General features: G+C 35.2%; 2 protein-coding genes across 12 annotated transcripts in view; both read right to left on the bottom strand.

Moving 5' to 3' along the window:
- Window positions 1-4: 4 nt before the first annotated feature.
- Window positions 5-11533, bottom strand: lmf2a (lipase maturation factor 2a). Its single transcript, XM_058752057.1, is given in 15 exon segments — window positions 5-1213; window positions 2320-2428; window positions 2750-2861; window positions 2983-3151; window positions 3671-3853; window positions 6203-6299; window positions 6384-6489; window positions 6569-6703; window positions 7442-7580; window positions 7668-7846; window positions 9118-9308; window positions 9619-9647; window positions 10279-10402; window positions 10404-10530; window positions 11254-11533. Coding segments are annotated over 15 exon segments (2181 nt in total). The 5' UTR covers window positions 11348-11533; the 3' UTR covers window positions 5-826.
- Window positions 11534-13820: 2287 nt separating this feature from the next.
- c2cd5 (C2 calcium dependent domain containing 5) overlaps window positions 13821-14617 on the bottom strand; it is a 29018-nt gene continuing 28221 nt past the window's right edge. For all 11 annotated transcript variants that reach the window (XM_058751447.1, XM_058751434.1, XM_058751436.1 and 8 more), the window contains 2 exons: window positions 14124-14270; window positions 13821-14035 (listed from right to left, as the gene is read on the bottom strand). In XM_058751447.1, coding sequence (XP_058607430.1) covers window positions 13910-14035; window positions 14124-14270 — 273 coding nt within the window. In that variant the 3' untranslated portion in view covers window positions 13821-13909. The remainder of the gene's footprint in view (window positions 14036-14123; window positions 14271-14617) is intronic.

The raw sequence follows: 14617 nt of genomic DNA, 5'->3' as shown, positions 1-14617 counted from the left end.
AGTGTATATTTTTCTATGTTTATTAAAAATATTACAAAACATTAAAGCTGAGTGTTTTTTGATGCATCTTCACTTATATTAACACAATAAACATGCAATACTACTGTACATCACAGTGGTCAAATATGTTATTACAATACAATACACAAATAGCACAGACCATAACCAGTTACAGTCCAATAAACCATTTCCTGTCACATAATACCACCTATACAACATGACAGTCGATGTGGAACACCATTTAAAATGTCATATTTTCTGGTACCTAGATTTCTCTGATACTCTTGGTACACTGTAAGGCACTGCACATACTGGGCTTCGTTCATAAAACAATGAACGTCTGTCTAAATTCACAAGTGCTGTTTTTGGTATTTTGTCGCATTCGATTCAAAGTATGATTTATGTAAGAATGATTTTAAAAAGTCCAGTATGTGCATTTAAATATACAGTGTTTTACAGTACTTATGGTGGTAGACATCCTGGCTTTTACTAATATGGTATGTAGCAGTTGGTGCACACTGGGAAAAACAATAACCTACCTTGTTTTGCATTTACCTGTCAAAGCAATCGAAGACCATACAACAAAATCCCTTGTTTTGCAGTGTGGCTCGGGTTTAGTTGAGCTAAACTGGCGGGTAAATGCGGGACACTACTTGGAAACACGAATGCGTATGCGTCACTACACTGCCTACATCTCTCAAACCTGCCTGTGAATACAGAGAAAAGTCAATGTTTTGACACAACAAGGGTGGAATTGCTGGTGTTTTGGGGTAGATGTTATTACCCTGAGCTGGAATTAAAGTCCTCAGACGATCAAAAAACAAACTCACTTCCTTTTCTTGAGGCTGTCCACTTCCGTTTCCTCTGTGTTCACTTCCTCTTCCTCTTCAATTTCTCCTTCCTGTTCTTCTTCACTTGTTGCATCTTCTTCCTGCTCTTTTCCATCCTCCTCCTCATGTTTCTTCTCGTCCTCCTGCACCACATTGGAGTGCACTCGTCCTGCGGCCTGTTTATCTGCATGTTTGTCCTGGAGCGATTCGTGCTGGTGGTGACGTGCACGTGATCGCAGAGAGTTGAGGAGACACACAGTCGCAGCCGAGCTGAAGAGAGTCCAGAGCAGAAGAGGAGCTGGCATCTCACGGGCATGTTCTCCAACATGATGCAATAACTGTGGCAGCCAAGCATTCGAGTTGCGCCTTGGAGGAGCCTTATCCTGATCAACAAAACGAAAAAGATGCAGATGACATTTAAAACAAAAACAAGATCATTAAATCTTTGTTAATCAACACATGACTGTTTGTGAGTGAGAAGGAGAGAGCAGAGCCAAAACATAAATACAGTATTTGAGGGTCAACTCTCTTGACTTCAGCTAACAGGAACATCAAAAATATCATAGCAATGGATAGTAATGACATTTAAAAAAAAAAAATCCTTTGAAATGTTCTTCAAAAACTGTATTAATAAATAAATATTCTAGTTTTCAAGTCCTGATATAAAATATATTCATTACATAGCAATTCATATCAACAACGAAAAACATTGTATTTAATATCCAATACTTTAGCTTGCGTAATTATGTATTCATTATCTTATGTATTCATATAAGGCTGCACGATTAATTGAAAAAAGAAATTAAAACTAAAATCACAATGTAATGATTTAATTTATTATTAAAATATATTTTTTAAATACTCTTTGTTTTTACAGTGAAATATTACATTAGTAATATTTCTTAATTTTTAGTAATGTTTATATGATTATTATTAATAATTTCAAAAATAATTCACAGCCATAGTGACATAAGCACAACATTTTGGCCAATTTGTGGAAAAAAGAAGCAAAAATGTGTAGCCCTATTTTCATATATAGAGGTAAAGATAAAATTTATTTTACTTTAAATTGTGAGGTACTAGACTATAACGCTCGTAAAATAGTTAAATCTTTGTAAATACCAACACTTATACCAGAGCGGGTTTATTTAAAAAAAAAATGACAAAGCATTAAATTTGCATGATTTTTGTGCAAACACAATATTTTAAATGACAGTTTCATTTTGATTCATCCTCATTATATCACCTCTCTATAAAGAATACAAACACACAGTGTTTCTTGATGTCACCTATTAAATATGTCTGTATTTATCTATGCTTTGAGCAAGTTCAATGAAAATGATTCAAAAACTGTTTGTTTAATCAAACTATCCTGCAGAGAACAGACGGTGAACTTTAGGTCTGTTTGTTCTCCTGTGAGGTTATCGACATTCAAAATGCGTCCCAATTTAATTACACTTTCACTTTTGACAACAGACTTGTTTCTTACCTTCAAACCATGTTGAACCAGCATCTGTTCAAGGTAAGAGTCACCAAGGTGCACCATGGGATAGAACTCTTCCACGTACACCCGTCTCCACCATCGCTGGGGATATGACCTAAACACACACAAACACATCCAATATGACCAAGTCATTAAGACAAAAAATGCAACCAATGAGGCTAAACATTAATCTTAAAATTAAAAAAATATTACTTGAATTTAAATAAATGTTTATTGAATAAAGAAAAATAAAAAAAATGTATTAAAAATATTTAAAAACAAACTTTTAAGCAACATTTCTCCTTTGAGAGAAGTTAAAATAATTAAAACTAAATAAATAAAAATAAACATTAACTTTTTTTTTTTTTTTAAACAAACTTTTTTATTTCTGCCAGCTTTTTAAAATAAAATAAAATAAAAATAGGTGTGCACTCACCCGTCCTCTTTGGGCTCGCTGAACCAGTATTTGTAGCGGTGAGCTCGGAGGTACGCAGGAGGCTGTTTGCTGAACGGATACTGAGACTCATCTGTCTGAATGAGTCTGATCACTGCTCAACACACACATGGAATATTTACACAGTATAGTATAAAATACTGCATCTTGTTCAGACTGATGCACTGGATGCATTTAAATCTCATGCATGCAGAAGCGAACACACATCGCCTCACCGTCTCGTTTGCCCTGCAGGAGTCTGTGTAAGAGGCTGCTGAACCAGGGGCTCTGTGTGTGCGGCCCCAAAGCAGCGAACCACATCTGCCAGTCTAGCCTGGGCTGGTGCGGAGCCACCACAGGGGGCGCTGCGCTCATGTTCCCCGGCTTATACATGAACTCGATCTCCTGCAAAAATATAAAAACACCAAATTACTGAACACAATCATATATATTTAGAGTTACAGTAGAAATGTTTACATGGACTAATTTTTGTCAATCCGTATTAATCCAATCCCATTTTAGATTCTGAAAGTTCTTCAATCCTACTGAGCCATCAGTTAAATTACTAATAGATTATTTGTGTGCATGTAATTGTAGCTAATTTAACCAACTGAATGATTAACTTCACCTTGACATGTTGAAACTGGTGCATGTAGATACATTCTTTTGAAAAATTCTGAATAGTTAATATTTTTGCAATTTTGGGGCTCCTTGCTGCAGAGAATCTACATACTTCACCTTTAAGATCCTGGTAACATGATATTTTATTTTCATTCATTCAACTCTTCAGTTACTAGCCAGAATTTCAGACCTTTTAGGCTTTTTTTGATATTATTTAATATTCTTCATGAAGTCTCTCCTTCACATACAATTAAATGATGTAATTCGGACACTACGCACTTGCTCAAATACTAGTAAACTGACCGTCCATGTGTTGCGATCCATACTGCCCTCAATGACCACTTCTGGACGGCCTCCGACGCCAGTCATCCTCCGGAACAAACCGTACGAGTTGACCAGCTGGTAACGGTCAGTCAGCTCAAACGCCGTCTGGACGCCAGGCCAGAGGTTACTGTGTGCATCATACTCAAAGTAGGTGTAGGGAACCTGCACACACACTTCATTATTAGAGTCATTATTTTTAAATAACTTAAAGGGACAGCGCATTTAAAAAATAAAAATTCAGTGCACTACACTTGAAATACTCAATGAAGTACTTGTGTATTGAACATGTGGAAGCATAAATTAAATTTTGTTTAGAAAAAAAAAAAAAAATGCAGAAGGCAAGATTTTCAGTAATAAATTACTTAAAGCTGCATCTCTTTGTCTCCATCTCTGTTTGAAACCTGCAATTGCAGTTATTTGTGGAATTATCTATTACGTGGATTGTGCACCGGCACGGCTCCAGCGTGGATGAATCTAATGTTTTGAGGAGTATGTGTGGCTGTCACCGCACCAGTGTGGATATTGTACTTAGGAATCACAAATTCTAGCCTACGTCTTTGAATATGTGACCCAAACAAGAATTTTTACTGGATATTGTCATCTGAACGAGTTAAGTAACAAGTCTGCCACTTTTGTTCTGACCAACTGAGGAAAAAAACATTACAATAAATCCCACAAATTCCTACCAGTACCACTCAAATTAGAAAACATTATTATAAGTTAACTGTTGTGAATCAGGCTAAAGTAAGGAGATAGTTTTGAACACTGGCTGGTTACGTACTTGCTCAAAAATTGATTTCGGATAATTTCTAACCAAAAAAAGTTACAGACTACAGAAATGTAGTCTTGGAAAAAATATGGAGACTTCAAAGATGTATGGACTAGTTTTATGGTCCATTTTTATTAATTAATATGTTTTGTCAACATCGATTTAAAAATTAAAACTAAAAATTAGTAATTATTAATTCTGCTATTTAACTCATCAGAGAGGTTTGGAACAGCATGCAGGAAACAAAATACTGACATTTTTTTATTTTGGGATGAACAGGAAACAGTGCTGTTATAGTGATATATAGTTATAGTGAAATATAATATATAATATAAATATAATAAAATATGGAATATGGGTCAATGACGTGACGGCAAAATTTTCTGTCCGACTGCATTTTTTTCATTTAAAAATTGGTTTAAATGCATAAAAAAAAGATTCCATATATATGAAGAGCCTCTCCCATTTATGAACTCACTTTAATTTTTCACAAAACATCAGTTATTTGTAATTTTTCTGTTATTCAAAGTGTCAAAATATCACGTGGTGCTTAATTAAATTTTTTTAATTAATTTTCTGCACTATTTGGCATAATTTCCAAAGTGTTTTGTAATACTGTATAAAATTGCGAAGCATTTGTATTCATATTTCTGACATAATATACAAACAAACTTTGTCCAATGATTTCAAATTTATGAAATATGATGTGGTGCGACCATCAAGAAACTACCATTTTAGGACTTTTATGTTGAAATCCATTCAAAGATAAGACTTTGCATCATATACCAATTTGCCAAGGACCCATGGAAGCATCGGGCAGGTTTGTAAGTCTCTTTCAAATTTGGAAAAAAAATAATTTTTTTAACAGCTGGTATGTAGTTACCACTTTTGGATATCATGTGTTATGACCTCAAAAAAAAAAAAAACCCAATGAATGAGAAGTTATTTGGTTCATTTCAGTTCATTCAGACTGTTTATGTTTAATCTTTGTACAATATGAGAAAAAAATGCAACAAAAAAAATTACATAATTCAGAGCATATAATTTTAGTTGGGTAATTATGCATTTATTAGTAATTTATTATTTATTTATTAATAACTATTTTAATCTATTCTACCAGATTATACTGCCAAGCAAAGCAAAATAAACTCTCACCACAGGCAGCATTTTAATTCTGACCCTGCAGTCTAGCACAAACTCCAGAAGTCATTTTCTACTATAAGAAAGATGTTCATGTTGTCATCTCAGAACCTGAGCCAGCAACCTCACCCTACTCTAAATTGACCTTTCACAAGGAAATTATTTAATTTTAATATAAATCATGGTCGCACCACATGACATTTTTTAAGGCTACGGCCAATTCATCCAGATGAGAAAAACACTAAAATCACTTAATTTTACATTTTAATATGAATTTATGTGTACACAACATTCTTAATGCTTGAACAATTACAGTAGATATTATTATTTTTTTTGTATTTTAAAATTGGCCTGTCGAAAATCCTTATACATCAATGACCCATATATTAAAAAAAGTATGCTTGTTTTATTACAGGCAACATTTCAAATTTTCATTTAGTTTATGTTGAAATACTAAAGCTAAAAATAATATTAATAGAAACTAAACAAATATAAAAAAAAAAAAAAAAAAAAGAATAAATAAAAACCAATTAAAATTTTAATAAATACTATTAAAAGTATATTAATGATACTAAAACAGCACAGACATGAAGTTTACTGACCAGACTGATGGCAAACATGGAGACTGTAGCTGCAGCCATAACTGCCCACTGGATTGTGCTCCAGAGACGCCACAACACTCCTCTCACACACGCACACCTGAAACAGAAACATCTGTTCTACCAGGATGCCATCTAATGGACTTACTGAGCCAACAAATCATACATAACCCACATCACTCACTTAAACATGGAGGAAATGATCTCCCATGTGAGAGACAGCACGCCAATCCAGATACTGGGCACTGTGACTGTCTTCAGAAAGCCGTTGAACTCAAAATACGTAAATGCTGAGGAACAGGAACACAAAGAGAGTTAAATCATACTGAACAAGAACTGAACTCAATCAGATATTGTCGAGAGCTTCACCTGTTCTGGAGGAGATGCTTTTGTTTTCCCAGTTCAGCTGCAGGTCAAAGTATTTGACGGTCCAGTAGCCAAGCAGAGCGTATGTGCCGATCTCTAACATCACAGCCAGACCAGAGAACAGAGTCTGCAATGATGCTGGAAAATAACAATAAAATAAGGCTTCTTTTGGCTTCTTTTACACATCTTGTCCTAACAGGGCACATACATTTCCATCTTCATGTAGTATTTGAATCAAATCAAAAAGACACAAATATGAAGCAGCACAATAAATATATAATATTAATATAAGTATTGTTTCTTGAGCAGCAAATTAGCATATTAAAATGATTTCTGAAGGACACTGAAAACTGGAGTAATGATACTGAAATTTCAGCTTTGCATCACAGGCATAAATTACATTTGAAAATATATTCAAATAGAAAACAGTTATTTTAAATTGTAATAATATTTCTAGTGCTGTCAATCGATTAATCGCATCCAAATAAGTTTTTGTTTACATAATATGTGTGTGTACTATGTATATTTATTATGCATATATACAAATGCACACACATGCATGTATATATTTACGAAAAATATGTTACGTTTATATATTTATATATGATAATTTATATGAATATAAATATATACATGTAAATATTTTCAAAACATGTGTTGTATGCGTGTCTTTCTATATACACAGTCCACACACATATATAATGTAAACAAAAACTCTTATTTTGGATGAGATTAATCACGATTAATCGTTTGACAGCACTAAACATTTCACAATATTACAGTTTTTACTGTATTTTTGAACAAATAAATACAGCCTTGGTGAACATAAGAGACTTCTTTCAAAAACATCTTATTGTAACGCAAGTGTGTTCATACTGCTTTCGGACTTTGGCGTGGGTCTTCGGAGCCAGAAGTTCACATGTTGGTCATCCAGCAGCGACAGGCACAGGGTGATGGTGAGAATATTAAAGAAGTTATAATTCCCAGACAGGATGATCAACACCTGAAGCAGGACCTGTAAACCTCCAAAATGTTACACTGATGCACAAACTCATGGGAGCTTCTCAACAATTTCTGATCAAACACATGCATACTCGCTCACCTGCATGTAGAAGGCGGCGAGTCTGTGTCTTCGTATGGGGCTGAAGAAAATGAAGGGAACGGCGATCTCGATAACAAACGTTCCCACCACACTGAGCTTCTGGAACCACACAGGCAGCTGATGAGCGAACCAGGCCAGTGGGGTCGGTATACACTGGGTCTCATAGTGATAGGTCAAAGCTGACGAGAAAATAACAGAATTTAGTGTTTGACAGCGAACTGACATGAATAATTTGATATGTATTTTTATTTTCAGACAAAATCAATAGGCATAGTGGCAACATTGTCAAAACTTCCATCGGATTTAGTACTTAAACTAAAACATTTCTTAGCTCAAACAACAAGGTCATGGGTTCGACTACCAGGGGAAGCTACTGACAAAATGTGTATCTTGAATGCAATATAAGTTATACAAATTCTCCTGAAAATAAATAAATACAAACAAAATTAAAAGAATAACTAAATAGGTAAATAAAGTTCACTTTTAAATTCCAGAGTAGAGACATCAGTTACCTAAACATTTAGGATTCCAAATAAGTCTTAGAATTAACATACTATTTAATTATGAAAATTAAGGTGGAAAGGAAACTATAAAATAAATGTAATTAATCTTCAAAAAAAAAAAACATTATATTAAACAAATCCTACCTTTTATTTAAAAAAAAAACCCTACTCATTCAAAGCATATAAACATTAATAATAATAATTATAATAATATAGAGACTTTTATAAAAGATTGTATTATTGTTGTCACGTCTTTGGGGGTGAAATATATTTATAATCTACTGTTATACAAAAACGTTTTAATTCTTAGCACTTCTATAAAATAATGACTCAACAAACCATAGATTTTGCTTCCAGTTCATTTTTTACACAAGAAATCATCTCCAGAGCACTGCATTGTGGGACACTTTGTTACACTGTGCTCACATACTGTAAAAACATGCTGAACCAGGAGCAAATCCAGAACATGTGGACAAAGATATGTGACTCTGGACCACAAAACCAGTCTTAAGTCGCTGGGGTATATTTGTAGCAATAGCCAAAAATACACTGTATGGGTCAAAATTATTGATTTTTCTTTTATGCCAAAAATCATTAGGATATTAAGTAAAGATCATGTTCCATGAAGATATTTTGTACATTTCTTACCATAAATATATCAACACTTAATTTTTGATTAGTAACATGCATTGCTAAGGACTTCATTTGGACAACTTTAAAGGCGATTTTCTCAATATTTAGATTTTTTTGCACCATCAGATTTTCAAATAGTTGTATCTCAGCCAAATATTGTCTGATCATAACAATCAATGACCATACATTAATGGAAAGCTTATTTATTCAGCTTTCAGATGGTGTATGAATCTCAATTTTGAAAAATTGACACTTAAGACTGGTTTTGTGGTCCAGGGTCACATATATTCTTGAAATCTCAGCTGATTCCTCACCGGTCAGGCCCCACCAGGTGGGACAGCGGCTGGTCAGTTTGACGACACCCGACGCAAACATCAGCCGAAACAACAGCCAGCGCGCCAGCCAGAAAGTCACGCTGTCATGGAGACGCACCTTTGAAGACCAGGGCATTTTCATGGGAGCGATGAGAATAGCCAAGAAGCCCATCTCCAGCAAGAGGTTATCCCTGAGATCAAGAAGTTTGACACATTCTAACTCTGGCTTCTGATGTGCTGAAGTCATTTCACATTAACAAAGACGTGAGACTACTGTAAATAATACTCAAGTGTATTAGTACTCAGTGTCTCGTCTAGTCTCAGTGTCTCTAAATAGTACTCAGTGTCTCTCGAGGTCAAGATTGTTTTGTTGCTACGGTTTGGAAAGCAGTTAAACAAAGCCATAGACAGTTACATAACAGACATAATTTAGAGAATAAGAACACAATATAACATTTGGTGGTGCTCCAGCAACACACTGACAGAAAATCTAATACTCACCACTGAAAGTATAAGAAGACCTGGCCCACCTACAGGAACAAGAAGCATTACATTTCAGTACCTTCCACATTAACTTCTAAAATCACATTTTTACCCTTGATAAGTAGTATTCGTGATACCTATCGGTCAGCAAATATGTTTTTTTTAGGTAATGGTCAACAGCAGGTTGGATATATTGCAAATATAATGTGATACATTAGAGATTAAAGAAAAAAATGAGACAAAATTATGTTTTAGTTTTTGCATATATATATATATATATATATATATATATATATATATATATATATAGCATTACACAGCGGGTAAAATAAGTATTGAACACGTCACCATTTTTCTCAGTAAATATATTTCTAAAGGTGCAGTTGACTTGAAATTTTCACCAGATGTCGGTAACAACCAAAGAAATCCATACACACAAAGAAAGAAGCAGAAAAAAGTTCAAAAATGAAGTTGCGTGTAATAAAATGGAATTATTAGGCCTAATTAATTGACCAGTGTTTGGTCATTATTTTAATTATCAGCATCAGCCATTAACCTGGTTCAAGGAGTTTGCAGATACTAATTTAGGTTTAATCTTTTATTTTTGGGGGGTGAAAACGACATCCGCATACTGGTCTAACACTAGTGGTATCAGTACTGTGTGAACTGAGTCTGTACCTGGTAGAGGGACAGATAGAGCATCCAGAGCACCAGGAAGACTCTGCAGTCTCTGAGCACCGGCACAGCCAGAGTCATTAAACTGAGCAGAGCTCCGGTCAGACTCAGCAGCTCCATGCACTGCTGTGTCCAAACCCAGAAGAGGACCGAACCACAGCAGCGTGGGAGAATCCTTCAGCTGCTCCACAACACTCTTCCCAGACACCCGCAGCTGCCACCGCGCCGGCAGCACACCCTCGTTCCCATACAGACCTAAAGACAGAGAGATCACATGGTCAATGCCACAAAATAAATTTTGATTTGTAAATGGTGCAGAATCTGAAATGTGATTAATTTTATGTCATAGTGTTATTTTAAGTTTTAGATTTTTCAGAATCCTAAAAATGTATTTCCAGGTTTCAGGTCCCAGATTGTTTATGTGGTCTCAGGCTTTTGGACCCCGCATGGTACTGAATGATTACCATAATCAAACACTATGAAATTGATATGAAAATACATGAGAAAACATGACATATGCTATACATGCTAAAGATACAGTATATACCTCTGTATATGGCCAAAAACATTACATATATAATAAATTTACAAAAATAATGGTGTGCATATATGATTTCCGATATATGAAATGCATTTCCTCTTGAATGTATTTTAATATTGCATCTTTGATTTTACAGTCTGCATGTTTTTGAACATGCGTCAACATGTTCTGTCTAATCTGAGATGTTTTGCACAGACAGTCCTGCAAGTATATTAAATATGGGTCCTTTAAAATACTTGAATCTCTAGCAAGTTACACCGCGAAAGTACTGGAATAAACATCCTGTAGACTTGAACAAAATATTAACTTTCCTAATGTATCCACACGTGAGCATGTCCATTTAAAACGTACGTCTAAAAGATTTTTACTGCATGTGTCACTGATGAACTTGTGCTGTTGGTTCAAAACATGCAAGTTAAACAAATCTTCAAACTCACCTGGAATCTGCACGTAAAGAGACGCGAAGGCAAACATATAAACAGCAGACAGGCACCACAAGAACATGTGCCTGGGCAGCCTTATATCTCCCATTTTTGTTCAGTAAACTCCTAAAGGAAACAAACGGAGTAGGATTCTCCTCAAGATGGAGATCAGGGAGGTTTGAATGCACAGGACTGCCTCTGAGCGACACGTCTGACGTGCAGGAAAGCGCGCTGTTTGCCAAAGGATCGAATCCTACTATGGCGAAGACTTGGCTCATGAATATTAATTAAGCCACGCTCGGGGAAGTGAAGTTGATTGGCTGACTGGTGTACGTTAGTATGTGGACGTTGGAGGACTGGCGAATTGATGATGATCCCTACTGGAGTCAACCAGAACCCTTTGACTTTTCATGAATATGTATTACGTAAATAGACGTTGGAAAGTAGGCGTTACAGAGCGAACCCATCTTAAGACTCAGCTAATGAATATTAAGTAGGCTGCGCACTTACCTGACGATCCCGGAAGGTTGACAAGCAAAAATCAACATGACTTAATTACAATTAATGAGCGAAGCCCTTGTCATAGTAGGATTCGGGAATTTCTGGCACGCTTGCCTAATATTTATTTTTTTTTAATTATCATAATGGTTTTATTTGTTAGAAGTTTGGAGACTTTTCAGGAGATTTTTTTTTTTTAAATACTGATGTATTGTATAGACGCCAAATTAGGGCGCGGACACATAGAGGTCAGAATTAGGAAATGCATTTTTAATGTTTGGCGACTACTTGAAATTATTATTGTCTTGGCTTTGCTGCCGTATCTGACGAAAAATAAATAAAATAAATAAATTCAAAGGGACTTGTTTGCTTGCTCACAAAGCAAATATGTCTTTTGGGCAAATTATTCTGCATTCATTGCAGTTATAATATCTAAGATCAGAACCACGAGAAATTAAATTCACTTAAGAAATCCATTATATGTTCATTAAATACAGGGAAGAATTTGACAAGGACTAAACACACCAGATCAATAATAGTTTTATTCAATTATATCTTATTAATGTGCAATTTTGATTTGTCCTTAGGCAAACACATATACAAAATAATAGCATTAAAAGTCAGTCAACATGAACAGAGCCGCTCACTTCATAACCAGACCTGTCATCTGTACATTCAAGTGTCAGTCCATGGTGAACACTACTCTGCCCTAAAATATCTCTTTCTCGTTATGATTAACTGGCATTGCACATGCAAGAGAACTGGACCGGCCTTGCAGAAGTCCAACCCAAACATTATGATATAAGAAGAAAAAAAAAAGCATACATTGTGGCACATGAAAGCAAACAAATGTTTCCAGCATTTGACATGATTTTAAAGAGATCAGTAGGACATGACAGGAAGTGTTTTATTTAAAACCAGTATTTGAAATCCTGAACTGGATGTCCATGTGAGTGCATCAGTAGTTTATTCCTTTATTTAAATACAAAACATGGCCATTTAAAGAGTCCTTGACACATTTACACACTCTTTGCGAACACAAAGACAAATTTTATAGACCTTTTGAATTTGGTAGCTGCCTCCGCCACATTTGGACAAAATGGAATGTGAACAACAAGGGCCAACACATAGAAACATGGCAGATGACCTTTCTGAAAGGCTTCAGACGGAGGGGATTTTAAAACATTATTCTGAAATAAAACAAAATATTGGCCATTTAATGGGTCTATAATATGACACTTTGGAGAACTAACCAATAAGGTCTGGATTTTCACTTCTTTTTTGGAGATTTGGTTGGTAGATTTAGCGTGACACTGCTTTAAATGGCATGGCTCATGTTAAAGGGTAACTCCACCCCAAAATGAAAATTGTGTCATTAATCACTTACCCCCATGTCGTTCCAAACCTGTAAAAACTTTGTTCGTCTTTGGAACACAATTTAAGATATTTTGGATGAAAACCGGGCTTGTGACTGTCCCATTGACTGCCAAACAATTAACACTTTCAAGGCACAGAAAAGTATAAAAAAACATAGTCAGAATAGTCCATCTGCCATCAGTGGTTCAACCGTAACGTTATAAAGCGTTTTGTACGCAAAGAAAAAACAGTCTCCTCTGTTTCAGCGTAGCGCCATTTTGGAGAGCATCCACTGGACGCAAGCAGCGTACGCTGTTCTGTGTCAGCCACACAACACAGATACATCTTCTACGTTTGTTTACGCTTTGATTTGAACGAAAACAGCATATCCGTGTGTTGTGCGGCTGACACAGAACAGTGCGCTGCTTGCGTCCAGTGGATACTCTCCAAAATGGCGCTACGCTGAAACAGAGGAGACGAATTGTTGAATAAAGTCATTTTCTTTAAGTACAAAAAGTATTCTCATAGCTTCATAATGTTACGGTTGAACCACTGATGGCAGATGGACTATTCTGACAATGTTTTTTTATACTTTTCTGTGCCTTGACAGTGTTAATTGTTTGGCAGTCAATGGGACAGTCACAAGCCTCCCGGTTTTCATCCTAAATATCTTAAATTGTGTTCCAAAGACGAACTAAGTTTTTACAGGTTTGGAATGACATGGGGGTAAGTGATTAATGACACAATTTTCATTTTGGAGTGGAGTAACCCTTTAAGACTCGTTTACTTAAGAATTTGTCGGTGTGTGTATGCAAGTTCACGTTCCTTCCCCACCGTTGGAGGTGTGTGTGGTGGCTGACTGTGTCTGTACCGAAGTCGACTCGAGTTCAGATTCTTGGATGAAAATAACAGCGTCCCCACTGACGTTGATTAGGCACTGCGCCTGTAAAGCACACAATATGAGCATGAATGAGCAAACGTGATGGGTTGAGTGTGTATGAGTCTGTGTGTGTGACTGTGCATGTATTAACCTGGTTCTTGTTAGGGTTCTCCATAAACACACACTCCTTCATGCTGTAAGAGACGACAGCATTTCCTCCAAGAGCAGCGACATGGGCACGAACCATCGCAAATACTTCAGCAATAAACGTATGCAAAAACCCACTCACACCTCCCTCCTAAAACATAAGAAAAAATAATGCAAGGTGACAATAATAATACCAAAGAATATAAATGAATTACTACTTACTACTTCTAAATAATTTTAATAACATAATATTATTACAAATCTTTAATATTATTACATTACAAGCAATAATATTTTTTGCACCATTGATTTTTATTATTCATAACAATTTACCATAATAAATAATATTACCAATATTTTCAATGTAAAAATTTACAAATGTTTAATATTATTACAATACTTATTATAAACAAGTCATTAAACTATATTAATAATAATAATTTATATTTTACTTGCATAAAAATATTCATTGTTAATGTTAATTAATTTTAATATTAT

The sequence above is a fragment of the Onychostoma macrolepis genome, chromosome 18 (assembly GCF_012432095.1).
Source record: "Onychostoma macrolepis isolate SWU-2019 chromosome 18, ASM1243209v1, whole genome shotgun sequence".
In the NCBI taxonomy this organism is placed as follows: domain Eukaryota; kingdom Metazoa; phylum Chordata; class Actinopteri; order Cypriniformes; family Cyprinidae; genus Onychostoma; species Onychostoma macrolepis.
Note: the sequence above shows the minus strand (reverse complement) of the source record. Positions and strands in the feature narration are given on the sequence as shown.